The sequence below is a fragment of the Pseudopodoces humilis genome, chromosome 6 (assembly GCF_049639895.1).
Source record: "Pseudopodoces humilis isolate 2021_Gansu_Grassland_sample_001 chromosome 6, ASM4963989v1, whole genome shotgun sequence".
In the NCBI taxonomy this organism is placed as follows: Eukaryota; Metazoa; Chordata; class Aves; order Passeriformes; family Paridae; genus Pseudopodoces; species Pseudopodoces humilis.
This window is the reverse complement of record NC_142205.1, coordinates 27,712,097-27,728,401: the sequence shown is the minus strand read 5'-3', so window position 1 is coordinate 27,728,401 and position 16,305 is coordinate 27,712,097. Positions and strand designations below refer to the sequence as shown.

General features: G+C 38.7%; 1 protein-coding gene across 5 annotated transcripts in view; it reads right to left on the bottom strand.

The window, feature by feature from the left end:
• Positions 1-2,290: 2,290 nt before the first annotated feature.
• Positions 2,291-16,305, bottom strand: part of TRMT9B (tRNA methyltransferase 9B (putative)) — a 122,590-nt gene continuing 108,575 nt past the window's right edge. For 4 of the 5 annotated variants that reach the window (XM_088057102.1, XM_005517700.3, XM_014259646.2 and 1 more), the window contains one exon: positions 11,658-13,581. In XM_088057102.1, coding sequence (XP_087913228.1) covers positions 12,542-13,581 — 1,040 coding nt within the window. In that variant the 3' untranslated portion in view covers positions 11,658-12,541. Of the gene's footprint in view, positions 3,139-11,657; positions 13,582-16,305 lie in introns of those variants that run through there. The other variant, XR_015772824.1, reaches the window with a different exon arrangement.

Genomic DNA, 16,305 nt, shown 5'->3' with positions numbered 1-16,305 from the left:
CATAGAAATAGAAAATAAATAAAACATCATAAATAAAAACATTTTTCTGTAGTGATTTCACAGAGGTGAGAATTTCAACAGCAAATAAAAATTGGCTGCAGCAGATCCCAAGTTTTATTCCCACACTTCACAGCCACGGTTTCTGCCAGCTGGGAGGAAAACACAGCTGAGCTAGAAATCATGGATGTTTGTGAATAGCAGGAAGAGAACACAGTGTAATAGCAGCACTGATTCCAGCACCAAAGACATCAGTCTTGAATAGACATGCAATTTGAACAGAATCAGCGAATGTTGCTGGGTTTTGGTTCTTGTAGGTTTGTTATAGGCCAAGGCACACACGGCAAGGCAGTTGTAAAGCCTCCCATGGGCACTCCTGGCTCATCCTGAGACCATTGGCTCCTTCCCCCAGCCCTGCAACTGCCACAAACCAACACCCCTGCACACATAAGTTCTAAGAACCTTTTGGCTGGAAGATTTGTATGAGCTTGATTTGAAACACATCAGACTAAAGGAAGAAAAGCATGAGACTTTCAGTATGCAAGAGCTAAACAACTTAGTTAACTATCTGGGGAGGGGAGGGAAAGGTAGCACTAAGATACAGCCTCCAGCTCACCTGGAAGTGCCTTCCCTAAGACACAGGTGACATTCTGGTCCTACACCTCCCAGATTTACCACACCAGGAAAAAATTTTGGCTTGCAGCCGAAATATTCAGAGGCTCACAGCTTAGTGGAAGGATGGCAGAAGGCAATTCCAGTGACCTCCAAATCATAGCCTATATTAGATATTTGATATATGATGTATATCAAACCTATTATACAATATATATATGAATAATCTTATAATGTTATGTATTATATATATAATTAGCAATAATTTTATCTAATATGAATATATTAGATATATGAATATATAGAGATATTGATATATAGATATATTTAAAAGTTGTTAGCATAGGTCTGCTATTAATAAGAGTACCTGTATATGTCTCTTGGCAAACACTCATAATACATCTTTCAAACCACTTGTTTCTAGAAAAAAAGATGTTTCTTTCCATATTTCTTTCCATGTCTGATCCAATGCAGAAACCTACCCTTTACTTCAATACCATAGGCAATATGAGAAAATTTTAACATTCTTTTTCAAGACCCTGAAGTTACACTATGAGGCTGCTGGTATTGGAGCTTGAAAGCACATTGTGAAGGTACGAGCTGATTTTATTTTCATCCTCCAAGCAGGGAAGCTGAGCTGCATCAGGATGTCTGAAGAGGGTTGCTGAAGGATAGCACAGAGACATTGGACAGCTGGTTCCCAGTTCATCCTGCTGCTGCTTCTTCCAGGTGGTGACCCAAGTACCTCCTGGGCTCCCAGGCCCTGCTGCTTCTGGCTGCTCTGCCAGCTCCATCACTGACAGAAGGAACATGGACTGGTGTTGGTTTTCTTCTAACCCCCTCAGGCACAGTGGATTCAGTCCATCTTTTGTTATGTAAAGGTACAGCTCTGGATATTTCAGAGGGAAGAAGAGCAAACCAGGAAGCCCTGAAGGACTTTTGTAGCTGCCATTGAGTCTGCCCATTCTGTGCGTCTTGTAAAATTGCACAAACAGACCCACAAGAAGATTCAGTTCCCTCTCTGTTGTACCATAACCAATACTTAAGCTACAAAGAGCGATGCAATAATAAACACAATCAAGCTAGGTTTTAGGTTTTTTTGGGGTGTAACTGTGCTAAAATACATCATAATTCCACTACCGGATTATTTCAGTAACATTCCCATGACATTAATGGCCTAATGGGTGGGTGAATGGGATAACTAGCATTGCAGTGAAATGAGGCAGCCCAGCACATGAGAGCAGTAACTTGCAATACCACACAGATGACAGGATACTCTGGTGTCAGTGTAGAAAATACAGGCTGGACAATAAAATTCCACACTGGGAGTTTCTGAACTCCCAGATCACACAAACCAGCAGCCACAGACACAAAGCAAAACCAACTGGCTCTCTGGGCAGACTGGAGAGACAGCCCTGCTCCCCTGCTGTCCCTATGGAATTGCTTACCAATTCCTCCAGTGAGGGCTTCATCTTACATGAGCACAATTAGTCTTTAACTCTTTCCCTGGTGGACCAGGGACATAAACTGAATTGGAGTCAGAAAACTGCTGCTCTCTTTTAGCAGATACCTTGGACATTTGTACCACAGCCCCTTGGTCTGACCTCAGATCACTGTTCCCATAGGTATCCTGCCAGTCTTTATGTGGCTGGGTAGAGAAGGACCCTTGCAGCTCTGAGAGTAATGATTTTACAGAGCCTCAGGGATTAACAGTCCAGCTTTACACAACTACCCAGGATGCAGGAGACAGCCTAAGAAGCCATAGTCCATGTGAGTGCAGCCTGTTCAGAGCAGGAGTGTATGTGAAGCGCTAGACTGAGAGCTGCAGCTTGGACACACAAGAGATGAGCTCTTTGTTTCTATGAAGCTGGATTGAAGATGCTTGCCTTCTTTCTTCTTGTACTTTAAGCAGCAGCACCTGGCTCACTTTGTCCAGCTGGCAAATGTTTTGCTCTGCACCATCACTTTTCTGACCTTTCCTTTCCCATATGTTCTTTGGGTGCTGCCTTCCCACAGCAGCTGCAGTCTGGCCAGGCCTGACAAAGGAAGAGGTTGGGAACCTTCAATTGCCATTATGACCAGCAACGTGGGGCCAAGGCTACCATTAGCAGAGTTATGTCTGGTTTCCCTTTTCAAATACATACTGGCACACTCCTCTCCCTGCATCTATCTTGCCTTCTCTTTCCCTGCACAGAGGTTTCTGCACTCTTCCTGCAAGACCTTTCCCAAGGGCCTTATCATGCCTTGAACTGGGAAAGCAGCCATTTCCTTTCGGTGCAATGGCAGTTCAAAGGCTTGATGCTTTGGAGCTTTCTTGAAAGTTGTTGGATTCTGCTGTCTTGGGCACTCCTCCCCTTGAAAGGTTCAAATCCTGCTTCTGCTGGCTCAGGACCGACATGAAATAACCAAGCAGAGTCCCCACAGTCAGGGCCAGACTGCACCTTCTCTTCCTTCCTTCCTCCCTGTTTCCCTGGAGCAGTATCAGGGCTGGAGTTTGTGGCAGTTTTCTTGACTGCTGTTAAATGGAAACTGTAAAGCAAACAGAAAAATATAGAGGCACAATTAAAAAGTCATTGATTTGGTCTCATTCTTTCAAAATACCTCTGTATGGTATTCACAAAAAATATAACTATTTTTGTAGCAGCTTGGCATCAGCTTTTTGCTCTCAGATTTCTTGTGCAGAGCCTATTTAACCAAAGAAATAGATTGACTGACACCTAGTGGAAAACCAAAGATTTTCTTCATCTTATTTAGCTGAGTGAAACAGAATTCAAATCGACTTTGTACATATTAGCATTACTGTAGATAATAATATTATTGCTGGATCACATGTATTTTATCTCTATTTCATTAGTGCATTCAAATGTTCAACAGAAGCACAGACAGGAGAATCAACAGGAATTTATTTTAATTATATACATGTTCTTTGGTTAATGAAGGAGCCTGGTATTAAACCAGGACAAGTACATCCATTCCTAACATTGAGAATATCAGTAACACATAGCTCTGAAAGCCCATAAAGTACTAATAAATAAATATAGATTTTTTTTCTCAGCACTAACAGTCTTCTGGAGTTGTTTCTACCAAAATACATTTATTTCCTTATTAATAATTTATGTGGAAATATTTAGAAAGTGAAAATTACATTTTTTCCTAAATTTTTATTTCTAATGACCTTAGAGAAGTTCATTGTATGGTATCATTAATGTGACTAACAACAAAAAACATGAAGACAATTTTGCTTTCACATTAGGATTTGTAGATGCTTTAGACTCTTGTGTCAGTGTTCACCTAATGTTCAGCATCTGTGAAGGGATTTTGCAATGCCAGACAAATGCCAAACCCATCTGAGCTGACTGCAGAGCTCCCACAGACCGAGGCAGGTACAGTCCCATACGTGCTGTGACTGACAGATGTGACTGGTGCAATGCTGTGCTTTGCCAGCCTTGCTGAGAAATCACAGGGTCCAGCTGGTGAAGGATTAAACAGAGGGGGTTCCCTTGCAGGCAAAAATATCTAAATATAGTTTTCTGGTAGAAAGAAGCTTTTGCATTCACTTCCTTAGGACAGCACTTCTGTTCTCCCAGTGCCTCTCTGTACTTTTCCAAAGTATGTTATCTAAACAGTCAGATCCATATTCCATATTCTTCTGCCTTGCTCCCCTATCTCAAATGAGTAGCATGTGGGTCCTGAAAGATAATCTGACATGTTTGGATTTTTAATGAGAAGTTATATAATAAGTAGGTTAGAATTTGGTACTACCAGCAGTGCCATTCACACCCAAACCCCACAGATCTGAATTTTAGGTTTGATAATGATTACACAAATTTATCTGAAGTGACCTTAATACACATGTAGGTCCTGAGAAGTTATTTATAAGCTGAGTCTGTTGATGTTACCCATAAGCAAGAAATTTTCCTACATAAATCCCAGACTAATGGTCCCATAAAACCATATGGCTATCAGGTCTTACTTTAAATTTTTCTATTTCTCAATTAAAAAATATGTCAAGAAACTGCCTGTGGTCCTTTGAACAGACTCTTGGCTGGTTTAGATGAGAAAAACACTGCCTTATATTTCATGTTCACATTTTTTTCTTCTTTTCCTTTAATTTTTTATTTAGTCCTTCATTTAATGTTTCTTTCTTAACAGTGGTATTATCCAGCACTGTTATGAATATTACTACCTATTGTCTCTCTTCTTCTTCCATTTCTGAATCCTTCTGACTTATTTGTTCAAACATTGGCACTTGTTCAGAGGGTAAGCAGGCACACAAGTGCAGGAGACCACTATGACACTGATAGCAATGATCTCAGCCTTGGCAGAAAAATGTCATTTCACATTATTCTCTGCATGCAACCAACCAATCCAGGAACAATCCAGCTTTGGCACACACAAACTGTAGGGATCAAACCAGCTGAAAAGTAGCCCCAGATCATGCCCTGGTATTTCCTTGATTATGTTATTCCCCTTGTATTTAAGAAACAGCATGAGTCTGTATCTATTAGAGGCTGCAGTGATGATTTTCATACTGTCAGCTCAATGTAACTAACACGGCCTTCAGTGAACTAACACCTCAGAGAAGCCACCCTGCCAAATATTCCCTGACAAAGATGCAGTTCAGATATGGACCACAATGGTATATGAACATCACTGTCATTCAAAGTCCTCCTCAGGACTTTGTGAGGAAGGGACCATAAGTGTCACCCAAGAGTGACATTCCTACAGCGATGTCCAGTGAGTTAAGTCTAGAATTTTGGGAGCGTGTGCTCATCTCTCCCTTTTTTCGATCCTACTTCCATTCCATGGTTTCACATAGGCATCTTATAACCCGTTATATATAGGGAACAACCCTTTTGACCCATGTACATGAAAATATAATTTTTCTTTAGTTCAGTTTCATTGCCAGAATTCCATTTTCATGTCACCATTCCTGAAATCTCCATATTTAGTATCACCAAATGGCTATCACTGCATATGGCTTTTTGTTCATTTCAAAGTTCAATGTAAGAATGTTGAAATTGTTTATGTAATTGCTGTATTAAGTCTGGTTTTTGTATTTATCCACTTGAGCATTGGCTTCTTGATACACTGTCTCCAGTTAATTCTCCTTTAGGCTTCTTTACTCTCAATAAGCCAGAGCCTAATATGTTACCACAGAGACACAATCCAGCACAGATTGAAGGGCTCATGTGGTTAACCTGCTCAGAGACACTAATGGCTTATTTAATATTTCATAGATATGTCAATTACAAATTCTGTTCATAGTGGAAAGGCTGCTTTGCACAGCACTACACCACATCTCCTGTAAGCTCTTTATGAGAACTGAAAGGCAAAGCTGCACCTGAGGACACATTGTGGTGCATACAGCAGGCATGCACTCTGTGGCAAAATTCCCATTTAGGAAGTTGACCCAAACACTAGAAAAATCAGTGGCTGCAACTCAGAGTAAATTCAGATACAGAATCATTGGTTTTTCACTGGTAAGTTTTAAAAGTTTCATTTCATTTCAGAATCTGGTCTCTCAAAAAAAAGCCTTAGGTATTTTTCATGGCAAACAAAAATAAATACGCAAAGTTTTGGTGCTTTGAATACCCAGCTCAAGGGGTAGGTGAGAACATTTCACAGGTCCAGACTGCCCTTCATGCACAGATTTTTTATTTTTATTTATTTTTTTAACTTTTATTTCCTTGTGAATCTCAGGTAGAGGCAGGAGAGAGAAAAAGAGTTGGGTGTGCCTGTGGCTTACTCTTCTAGGGACTATGGAAACCCTCCTGTGAACCTGTGGCTTACTCTTCTAGGGACTATGGAAACCCTCCTGTGAAACTGTGACCAAACATTTGTTCCATTATTAAACTGACTGCTCTATTTTATATTTAATCATAAATTAAACCTCCCAGGGATCTTTGTTTCTCCTCTGAACCACAGAAAGGAAAATCCCAGGGTAAACAGGCATTTCAGAGAACAGCCAATACAAAGACCAGGAAAGTCAATGGAATACTTTGAATCAGATATTGAGGTATTTTTTTCCCTGAATGAGGTCAGATTTCACAAGCTTGAGCGACTTTCTGTCATTCTCTTTAATGTGGTTCTCCTACCACCTTCCCTTTCTTTCCTACTACCTCCATCCAAAAACATCCTTTGGCTGGCATCTCAGCTGTACTCATGGCTTAGTCCTTTCTTCCTCACTGTCAAATTGTTTGCTTCCCTTTCTGAAATTGCACCAAGGGCTACTTAAAATTGTATTTTAATGTAACTAAAGCATTTAACATATGCAGGGGGAAAAATTAAAAGGTTGCATTAAAAAAATAATTACATATATAACAGATGTATAAAGAGATATATTTGTATCTGCTCATTATTTAAACCTATTACTCAGGGGTTAGACAAACATTTTCAATGGTCCAGTGGTCAATGTTAGAACGCCAGTCTGTGTAAAGTGGAGAGGGTCAGATCCCAAGAAGCAGCAAGCACTCTTGATTGTTATTGATGTTGATAGTTGCAGCTAGTGCTCAGTACAGGCAATGACCTTCATCAGGCTACACCATGGAATAAAACACTAATTTAAACCAGCCTGGAAATACTGTGTGCAACCTCTCTCTATTAATTTTTTCACTGTCTCATCTCTTGCATTCTCTTGGACAACTGGAATATAGCTTTGGCCAGTGAGCCACAAAACATTCTGCTTTCCCCTTTTTAAGTGGAGAGGTTTTACCTTGTCTGGAGTATCTGTCCTTTCTCTGCACTACAGCATTTTTTCTGCCCAAATGACCAATTCCTCCTTTCACAAGAAACACTGTTCAGAATTAAACCTGACTATCCTGTCATTTCTGTGGAAACAAAGCAGAGATGTGAAGGGTCAATTTATTCCCAGTAATTCTGACGTAGCATAGTGTCTTGTGCAAAGATGCAGAAGAGAGACACGAGAAGAACACGATTCTGCCTCACCAAAATGCCTCTCACAAATGACTTAATTTTTATCCTGTGCAAGAGGAGCATTGGCTTTCAATCTGATTGCGCACACACAAAGACTTTTTAAGTTACCACACGTGTAAGAGAAGATATCTTCAGCTATATATTTTGTCTAGTTTACTTGTGACAGTTTCAAAATGACAAAAAATATTTTCTTCATTCAGAAAAAAGAATTTGAGATGCTGTACAAAAAGCAACAACAAACTGAAAATTTTGCAGAAGTCAACCTACTTTGTCACAACTGAAGAGGGCAACCTAATACCATCTCACTGTTCCTGCATCCACTGTCCCATCCATAAAGCCCTCATCAAAGCAGAGCACAGCACCTTGTCAACAAGGCCAAAGGAGATGGAGAATTTATATCCAGAAATATTTTCAAAGCTAGGAGTGCCACACATAGTATCTTTCTTTTCTTTTTCCTTCTTCCATATTTTTATTTCTGCTTAGATATGATCGTAATTGCTGGAGCACCCCCTACTAGGGTTTCTTCAATAGTGGTAGTGGTGCTTTTGGTGGGGGGTTGGTTGGTTGCTTTTTTAAAAAATAGAACAATTTGTATTTTTCTTAAGGCAGCTTATCTCTGTTGAGCACTGGGAGAAGAAGCAGGTGCAGGTACTGAACTGCCACAAGTGCAACAGAGGCATCTGCTGTCCTCAAGCACCCCAAGCTCTAAGAAGATGTAGAGATAGCTTAAACAGTTCAAAGGCACTCCCTGCTCCATAGCAAATCCTGCACTATCCTGTTCTACATTGTGTCCATGTGGTCTAACTTAATGAGAAAACAACACAGTCTTCTCAAATTTAACATTTAAGAGCTTTCTATGACACAGATTTTCAGGGGCTAATATATTTATTAGCTAATGTGAAGACACACAAATTTTGTAGAAAATTATATTTTAACCAAGTAGGGTTTATTTCTGTTGAATACTAAAGAATAGATTCCATGTATGGACACCACAGAATTGACTACAGAGCAGTACCTAAGCATGGTTTTCACCAGCAGATTGGAAGATAAAATCACGGCTAACTGTCAGAATTCATATACTGTAAGAGTAAGGAATGCTGAACTTGCAAAAGAGAGAAGCACTTGTACATATTTAACGCTGACACACTTAATTTTCCTGGAGTACTGAAGTAGTCCCAAATCCTGTAAAGATGCTAAGCAAGAAAGCAGGTAGTGCAGCAGATTTAACACACTGTCGATACTAATACAGCCCAACAGGGATGTGAATGCAGGCTGATGGAGACATGACACAGCAGAGAGGATGCAGGATCAGAGCTATCATTTCTATTCAGAACCTACCCAAGCAGCTCACTAGGACTATTTTGCCGGTGGAACACATACAGCTCTTCACTTACCATTTTAAACTGTGCATATAAGTAACCGGTATAAAAATAAGTACCAGAAAAGTCTACTAGAATGTTTTTAGCTTTCATTTCTCAACTGTGATTTTAAAATTCCTACATGATGAGCTTGGAAGAAAGTAAATTAGTCACTGTTAGAACCAAAAAAATGACACATTCACTTCTAATAGAAACATTTATCAACAATTACAACTGTATTAGTCCTGCAAAAATAAGTCTGTTCAATGTATTTTTTATTGCAGTTGTGGTGCCAAGTAATAGGACAAGAGGCAATGGGCAGAAACTGATACACAGGAAGTTTCACCTGAACTAATTTTGTAAGAAACCAGGGCATCTTTCTCAAGTCATCTAAACTTCTCCACGTGCCACCTAGTGCTACCTAAGCACCTTAGGAGCAATCTGAGCCCACTACAGCCAGAAGCAAGTTCTTTATCAGCAGAACTGAGACGAGATTATTGCCCAATCATCAGAGAAGAAATGTAAAAACACATTTGCCTTTTACATTATAACAGTCAGATCTTCCAGTCTTGACATTGCCAAAAGCTTAAGTATTCAAGGCCAGCTGGGTTTTATTTACTTATTCATTCATTTACTATACTTTTTAATGGTACATCCACTTCTCTGAGCTCATTAACTTTGTAAGCTGTTAAAGTCTGGGATCACATTGATTCTGCTGGAAATTACCTTTTGCTTAAGGTGGGCCTCCTCAAAAGAGAAACCTCTCAAGAGAGACCTCCACCATGCTCTGAGTGAGGTAATCTGGTTTATGAGATGATAAAGCTGTTACAGATCCAGGCAGCTTCCGCTAATAGATGGGAGACTGCCCTCAAGAATAAAGGTTTGCTGTACAGACTTCACAGTCATAATCTCAGCTGACTGACCCGATTCCATAAAAATTATGTTACATGGTGATGTTACATCCTCAGAGGACAACTGAATATTTGGGGAACAAAAAAAACCAAAAAGCTGCTTACCAAACCTTGACTCTTCTTCTCCCAGGAATTTATAAGAATCCAATCCAAACTCAGCATCAACTCAAAACATGAGAAAATTCAATACAGAATTAAGTATTTGTGAAAAGTATCCCCAGGCAAGAACCTCAAACCAAATAAAGCATGGAAAGTCTACAAACACAAAAGTTGTTCAAAGTACTTCAGCAGCTTTGAGGGGTCAACTGTAATTCAAACATATAGAGCAAGAAGTTTTAACTGGAGCCTGACACAGATTCAGCCTCTTGCAAGGATATTAAGTCTATATTCTAAAGAAAATGGACACTGAACACGCCACAGTCAGAGTGTAGAAGTTCATATAACAAAATTGTGATGTTCTTTCTCCCAAATAACTAAACACAGCTGTCAGTTAAGATTAATAATACTTAATAAATATTTTCATATGTGTGAAATAAAGTTCCTACATGCTGGCATTTAGGGATGAAGTTTCAGAATTGGATATAGGACGATAATAATCTACCTCTTTCTGAAACACAGCCCAAATTCCAGGAGTGCTGAATAACCACTAGCATACTTTATCTGGAAGCAATTGACTTCTCTAAAATTTTCAAGCTCATCCAGAAATTCCCAAAATAAAAGGCAGGCCTCCCCTGTCTGACACAACCCCATTGCGAATGAGGTATGGAGCTCAGCACAATCCATGCTGGCTCAGCAATATGGGTACTTTGGCCCTAAATGTCTAAATCTGGAGCCTGAGGATGCAGCAGGTGCAGCCCCCTCAGCCAGGAGCAGCTGGACCCAGTGAGGCAGGGAATATTGCCCATTTTCTGAAGTATGGCTCATACACAGCAACTGAAAGCCCTAGCCCCAGGCTGTACTGAAAGTAATGTTTTGATTAGAGTGGCATGGTATTTCAGAATGTATGGTTCTTTGGCCACACTTTTATTTTTCAAAGGCCTGTGGGGAGTGCAAGTGGTACAGACCCAGGATGGATAAAGTATAAGGATTCCAATCTATGAGGAAGACAAAAATGATTGCGTGATTGAGGACATTATTCTAGTAAATATATCTATAATACATTACCATGTGGCAATTAACAGCTAGGAAGCTACACCAAAAAATACTCATCACCATCAAGTCTTCTACTGAACAATCCCAAATCCACCTACTCAGGCAGCATAGACTGGAAAAGCTTGGCATTTCACTCCTATTGCCTTGTATTCAAAGCTACTTGCTTAATAATAGGGCAGACATCTTAATTATATAGCTCTTTAAAACTGCTGTAACAAAAGAGGTTTAGGGGTTCTATTTTGGGTGGGGGGGGAAATCTGTGCAGCTCCATTAAAGGTCACAAAATCACACCAGCTGAAGATGTGCCCTGCACAGCAACCACTGACTATGAATTAAGCCTAGGAATGGAGTAACTCTGTGCTAACGAGGCAATTAGCCTCTTCTAGCCCTGCTTCTGTTGGCAGTTCCACTACTGATCTTCTGAAGCCAGGTGCTTTTTATCCCCAGCACTATTAACTGCTACAACCTACTACAGATGGATAGTGGTGGTATGTCTTGGTGGGAATAGGCAAGTTGTGTAAACAATCTGTGATCACTTAGGTCCCAACAGATTCATTTAAACTTCACAAGACAGGAATTTGAATTTTATGTGCAAACTGGGCTTATCCTCGTCCTGTCTACATTATTTAACACACCATTAATGTATATTCTCATGTCTGTGAATAAGAAAAGTAAATATGACAGCTGACCAGATATGCACTGGATTTTTATTAATTTAATCTTAGCTTCCCAGGCTTATCAAAAAGATATATGTATTTCAAGGATTTGATATTTTAGAACTTTACATAATACTCACACTCCCACAAATCCCTCTGACTATTATATACATGTAACCAATGGAAAACTACAGCAAAGGAAATTAAGATAAGATATTTGTGAGAGCTAACACATAAAACTTCACCTGCACCTGCAAGACAAATTAAATTATTTTTAAAACAAAAGTAAAAAATACTGTCCAAAATCTGTGCTGTCATTTGCTCCCAAATAAAAACATCAAATGACAGAACACGTAGAGCTTGTTTGGTACACAGTTTTTTGCCCATTAATAACTCTACTCCCAACTGAGGAGCACTGGGACCATGCTTGCTCCCAGTTCTACAGCATGCACTCTACCAGTGTACAGCCAAGTACAATTTTAGACATAGTGTCCATGTCTCATTTATAGCACTTCAAGAATAGGGAGCAATGTGACAAACTTCTGGCATCTGAAGAACAAAGACTAGACTTTCTACTGAGAGGATATTTCTCATAAAAGATGCCGTGATCCTTGGTTTATAAAAAGGTTTGTTTCTCAATAGAAAAGTATATTTTAAAACACAATTATTTGCTAACAGCAATATAAAACTCTACAGTTTTAACTTCATAAAAGTTTAGCAAAACATAAATATTATCTACCACTTGCATTCCTATATACAGACCTTGCATTAGCTAGTTAAATAGTTGAGAGTTAATAACTCAAAAATGAATGGCACACAACTACAAGATTCCAATTCCATGTCACACTGCATAATCACAGTAACACAAGGAAGAGCTTAAAATCCTCAGTCACTGGATTCTGCTTTGCTCTCTTTATAGCTATGTTCCTCTTCTCTCTGCAATAATGCACCAGTTTCCATGGTCGTAGCAGGAAGAAAGTATCTGAAGCTCAGGCACATTCTCTTCCACCAGAGAACACAGCTCCCCTTCCCGAAAAACATGGTAATAACGCATGAAGGCCTTTGTATCCAACATGGCATCAGTTTGGTCCCCAACAGACACTGCTGAATCCAAAGCTGAGTCAGTGGAGTCAGTTGTTGAAGTTCTTTTGAAAAACTTGCTGGTATCAGACTTACCAGCACCATCTTTGTTACAACCACAGAGGCAATCCCTGTCTTCCACTGGGCCATTTATGAATGAAGCTTTGTCCCCCTTGCTCTGAACTACACTTTGGTGTCCTCCATTTAAACTTAAATCCTTCGGTGCATCTGTGGCTGGCGACCACTGTGTTTTTTTGAGAGACAGGCTTTCCACAAACACATCATCATCATCATCTAAACTTGGTTCATTTAACAGTGCCCCATGGTGACCTAAATCCAAACTGCAGTGTCGTGAATGTTGAATGGGTACGGTACTGTTTGCCCACACGCCTTCATGTTTCAGGTGCTTCATTTTGTCACTTTGCTTCCTCAGGGCTGCTTCATCAAGGGATCTGGAGAAAAACCATGAGCGGAAAGATCTTCCTAGAGCACTGTAAAACCTGTTTTCCTCCTCAGAAATTTTCATGCAGCAGGCTCTGGGTAAGCAATGGTCCATACTGCGGGAATGTTTTGAATCAGTTTCTGGCTGCAGATTGTTTTGGTAGCTGCACTCAGAGATGACAAGCTGTGCAGGGTGTATGTCTTGGCCTTTTGCTGTATGGACAAACTCACCCTTATCTCCAGATTGATTTGATTCTGAAAAATGGCGTGAGCACAAGGCCTTGTTCCATGGAACAAATACATCTTGTTTCTCAAAGCGACGATTCTTTTGTTCCATAGCCCAAACATAAATCATTATTTGGCCTCCAGGTGTCAGTATCCTTGCCATTTCCTTTATTGCTTTGATTCTTCTTTGTTTAGTTGAGAAATGATGTATCACTGCGAAAAAAAGAAAGGCATTATGTATTGAATATTAGGAAGGACAAAGCATTTCCATCTTCAACCTGTTCTAAATGTTCAATCATTTCAATTGCCTCATTCCAAATTATCACAAGTCAGCAACAGTGCTGAATTTATAGGTACCACAACGGAAGTTTACCTCAGAATGCTCTCTTTTATGATTATGTTCAATATAAATATTATATAAATACATGATTATTTTCAATGGATAAAAATAGAAAAATCTGGAAGGAAATTAATCTCACTCCAAAACAGGAAATCAAGAAAAGTCAGGTACATAAGCTAGAGGTTTCTGTTTCTCTACATAACCCATAACACATTATAACATGGCAAGCTTTCACTTAAATGCTTGGCCTTCAGGTGGGTCAGGTAGTGATCAGGCTGACTTTAGTTTTTGACACAATTTTCAGACTTATCTTACTGAAAACAGAAAATCTTTTCACCATGTAATAAATACAGCAAAAAGGAAATATCAGTAAAAAGATTACTTTGAACTTTTATATCAGCACAGTTGCAAAAGATCTAGTGAGAAAATTTAGAAAAATATTGACCATTGCTTTAATTTTGTCGAATTAAATTTAATTTTTGCAAAAAAGAATGTCTACATTGCACGTCTCAGCATTTTATATTTTTTTACATTATATTATGCTAGTAAAAAATAAAGTCAAATTTAGAATAAAATTTTTGATCACTATATTTGGATTTGCTTTCCAGGACAATTTCCACATTTTTGAATTTCACTCCAGTGTGAAATTACACTACATTTCAAGATTTCTATATTTTTTCTATCTTCCTATTAACTGGGAGTATGAATGAGCCAATTTTAACAGTCAGAGAATAGCAAAGAGACCTATTTTCTCTCTAAACTCTCAGTGGCATTAACTTGTACTGAGCTTGGACACATTGGTCATGTTCTATATGTCATCAGTACTAGGTTTGATTCAGTGATACAAAGAGGATATAAAGAGGACTGATTCTATAATTTGTTTCAAGTGGATTTGGAGCCAACCACTTCTACATGATAAACATTCAATCTACCCACAGAACAGCAGATAATAGAGTATGTTCTTAGCTGAAGACATTTCTCAGTAAATCCAGAAAAATTTGATTATATGTGCTGCTTGACAGTAGCCAATTCTAGTTGTAGAAACAGAGTTAGTTCAACACTGCAGTTATGAAAATGCATCCAACTAGCCCTGTCTTTATTCAAAACAATGATTAAATTACCAAGGGGGAAAAAATTATAGCTTTATTACCACAAGCCAAGAAAAGCATTCTTGGCAGTTAATATCAACAAGGCTCCCACAAGCTGCTGAGAATACAAAATAGACAACTCTGAGAAGAGTTTCCAATCTATGTACTCAGTGCTTGTTTCCAGGTACTCCTGACTCCAAAGAATCTTTTTTCAAACTTTGAAAAAAAATAATTTAAACACCTATTTTTTTTTTGCACAGGATAGGGAGAAGGGAACTGATATTTTCTTATACTGGAGTTAGGCCATACATCACCACAGACGCTCCTGCAAAATTTTATCAAAACTGACAGAGATGACATACACACACAAGCTTAATTTACCAGAAAGGAATTACAATCAACCAACAGAATCTGTGCAAACTCTTTACTGGGTTAAATATTCCTTCTGGTTAGAATCACTCAGGTGGTTCTGCAGAAAAATCAGTCTTTTAGACATGATTATACCAGTAAACCCAAGAGGAGTATTTGACTAAGTACATAAATACTTGTTTTTCTCTGTAACAGGATGAAAACCACTTTATTTAGAATTAGATGGACAAAGGCATACCATGTCTCTATTCAAGAGGGATTAAAATCTATTATTGTTAAATGTACTGAAATAGCATGTAAACTTTTAAACTTGCCAGGCTTATAATTGATAGAAATAGGTATGCTATCCTTCAGTCAGCTGATTTGATAAGCACTGAAATTATGCTACGAGACCTGAAATGTGGGTAGGCTCACTGGTTAACTAGCCAACACGAAAGCGAAGTAATATGATTGTATTGGGTATTAGTCACCCTTTCCTTCCACCTGTTTATGTGAAAGATATATTTTAAAATAAATTTCTATCACATTTCAAGTAGTTTGTTGATTACTATCAATAATTATTTTCATGCTTTTTACTTTTGCTGATGAATTAAAAAACCCTGAAAGAACCTCAATCAAAATTAGAGCTAAAAACATAGACTGTAACTGGGTACTCTAACTATTATTTATCTACACTTTGCAAATTATACTTCTCAAAATACGAGCAGTATTTTCAAAAATAGAGGTCAGAAGAGTTAAGATGCCGAGATGCTTGGTCATTTTAGGCAACAAGCACTTGTATGACTCTGAGTTGTTATGACTAAGAGAAATATGAATTCATAACACATAATAGTTAACATGACTTCCAAGTTCTGCTATAAAATTTTCATTTCAATGCATTTGCTGATCAAAACAGATCCTATGGAGAAACCCAGAGTTTGTCTTGAGCGTCTAATCTGTTTAAACTTTGAGCAGCCATGTTTAGATTAGTTTTCACTTGTTTAAAATGCAGGCTGGAATGAAATCTTTTCTCTACCACATATAAACAAACAAATGATATGCATATTTCCTTGGTCAACAGTGCCTCTTGAGTAATGGGAGTTCTGTTTTTTCATGTTGACTACATTCATTTCAGTTATATCTCCTGTGATTCTAAGAAAC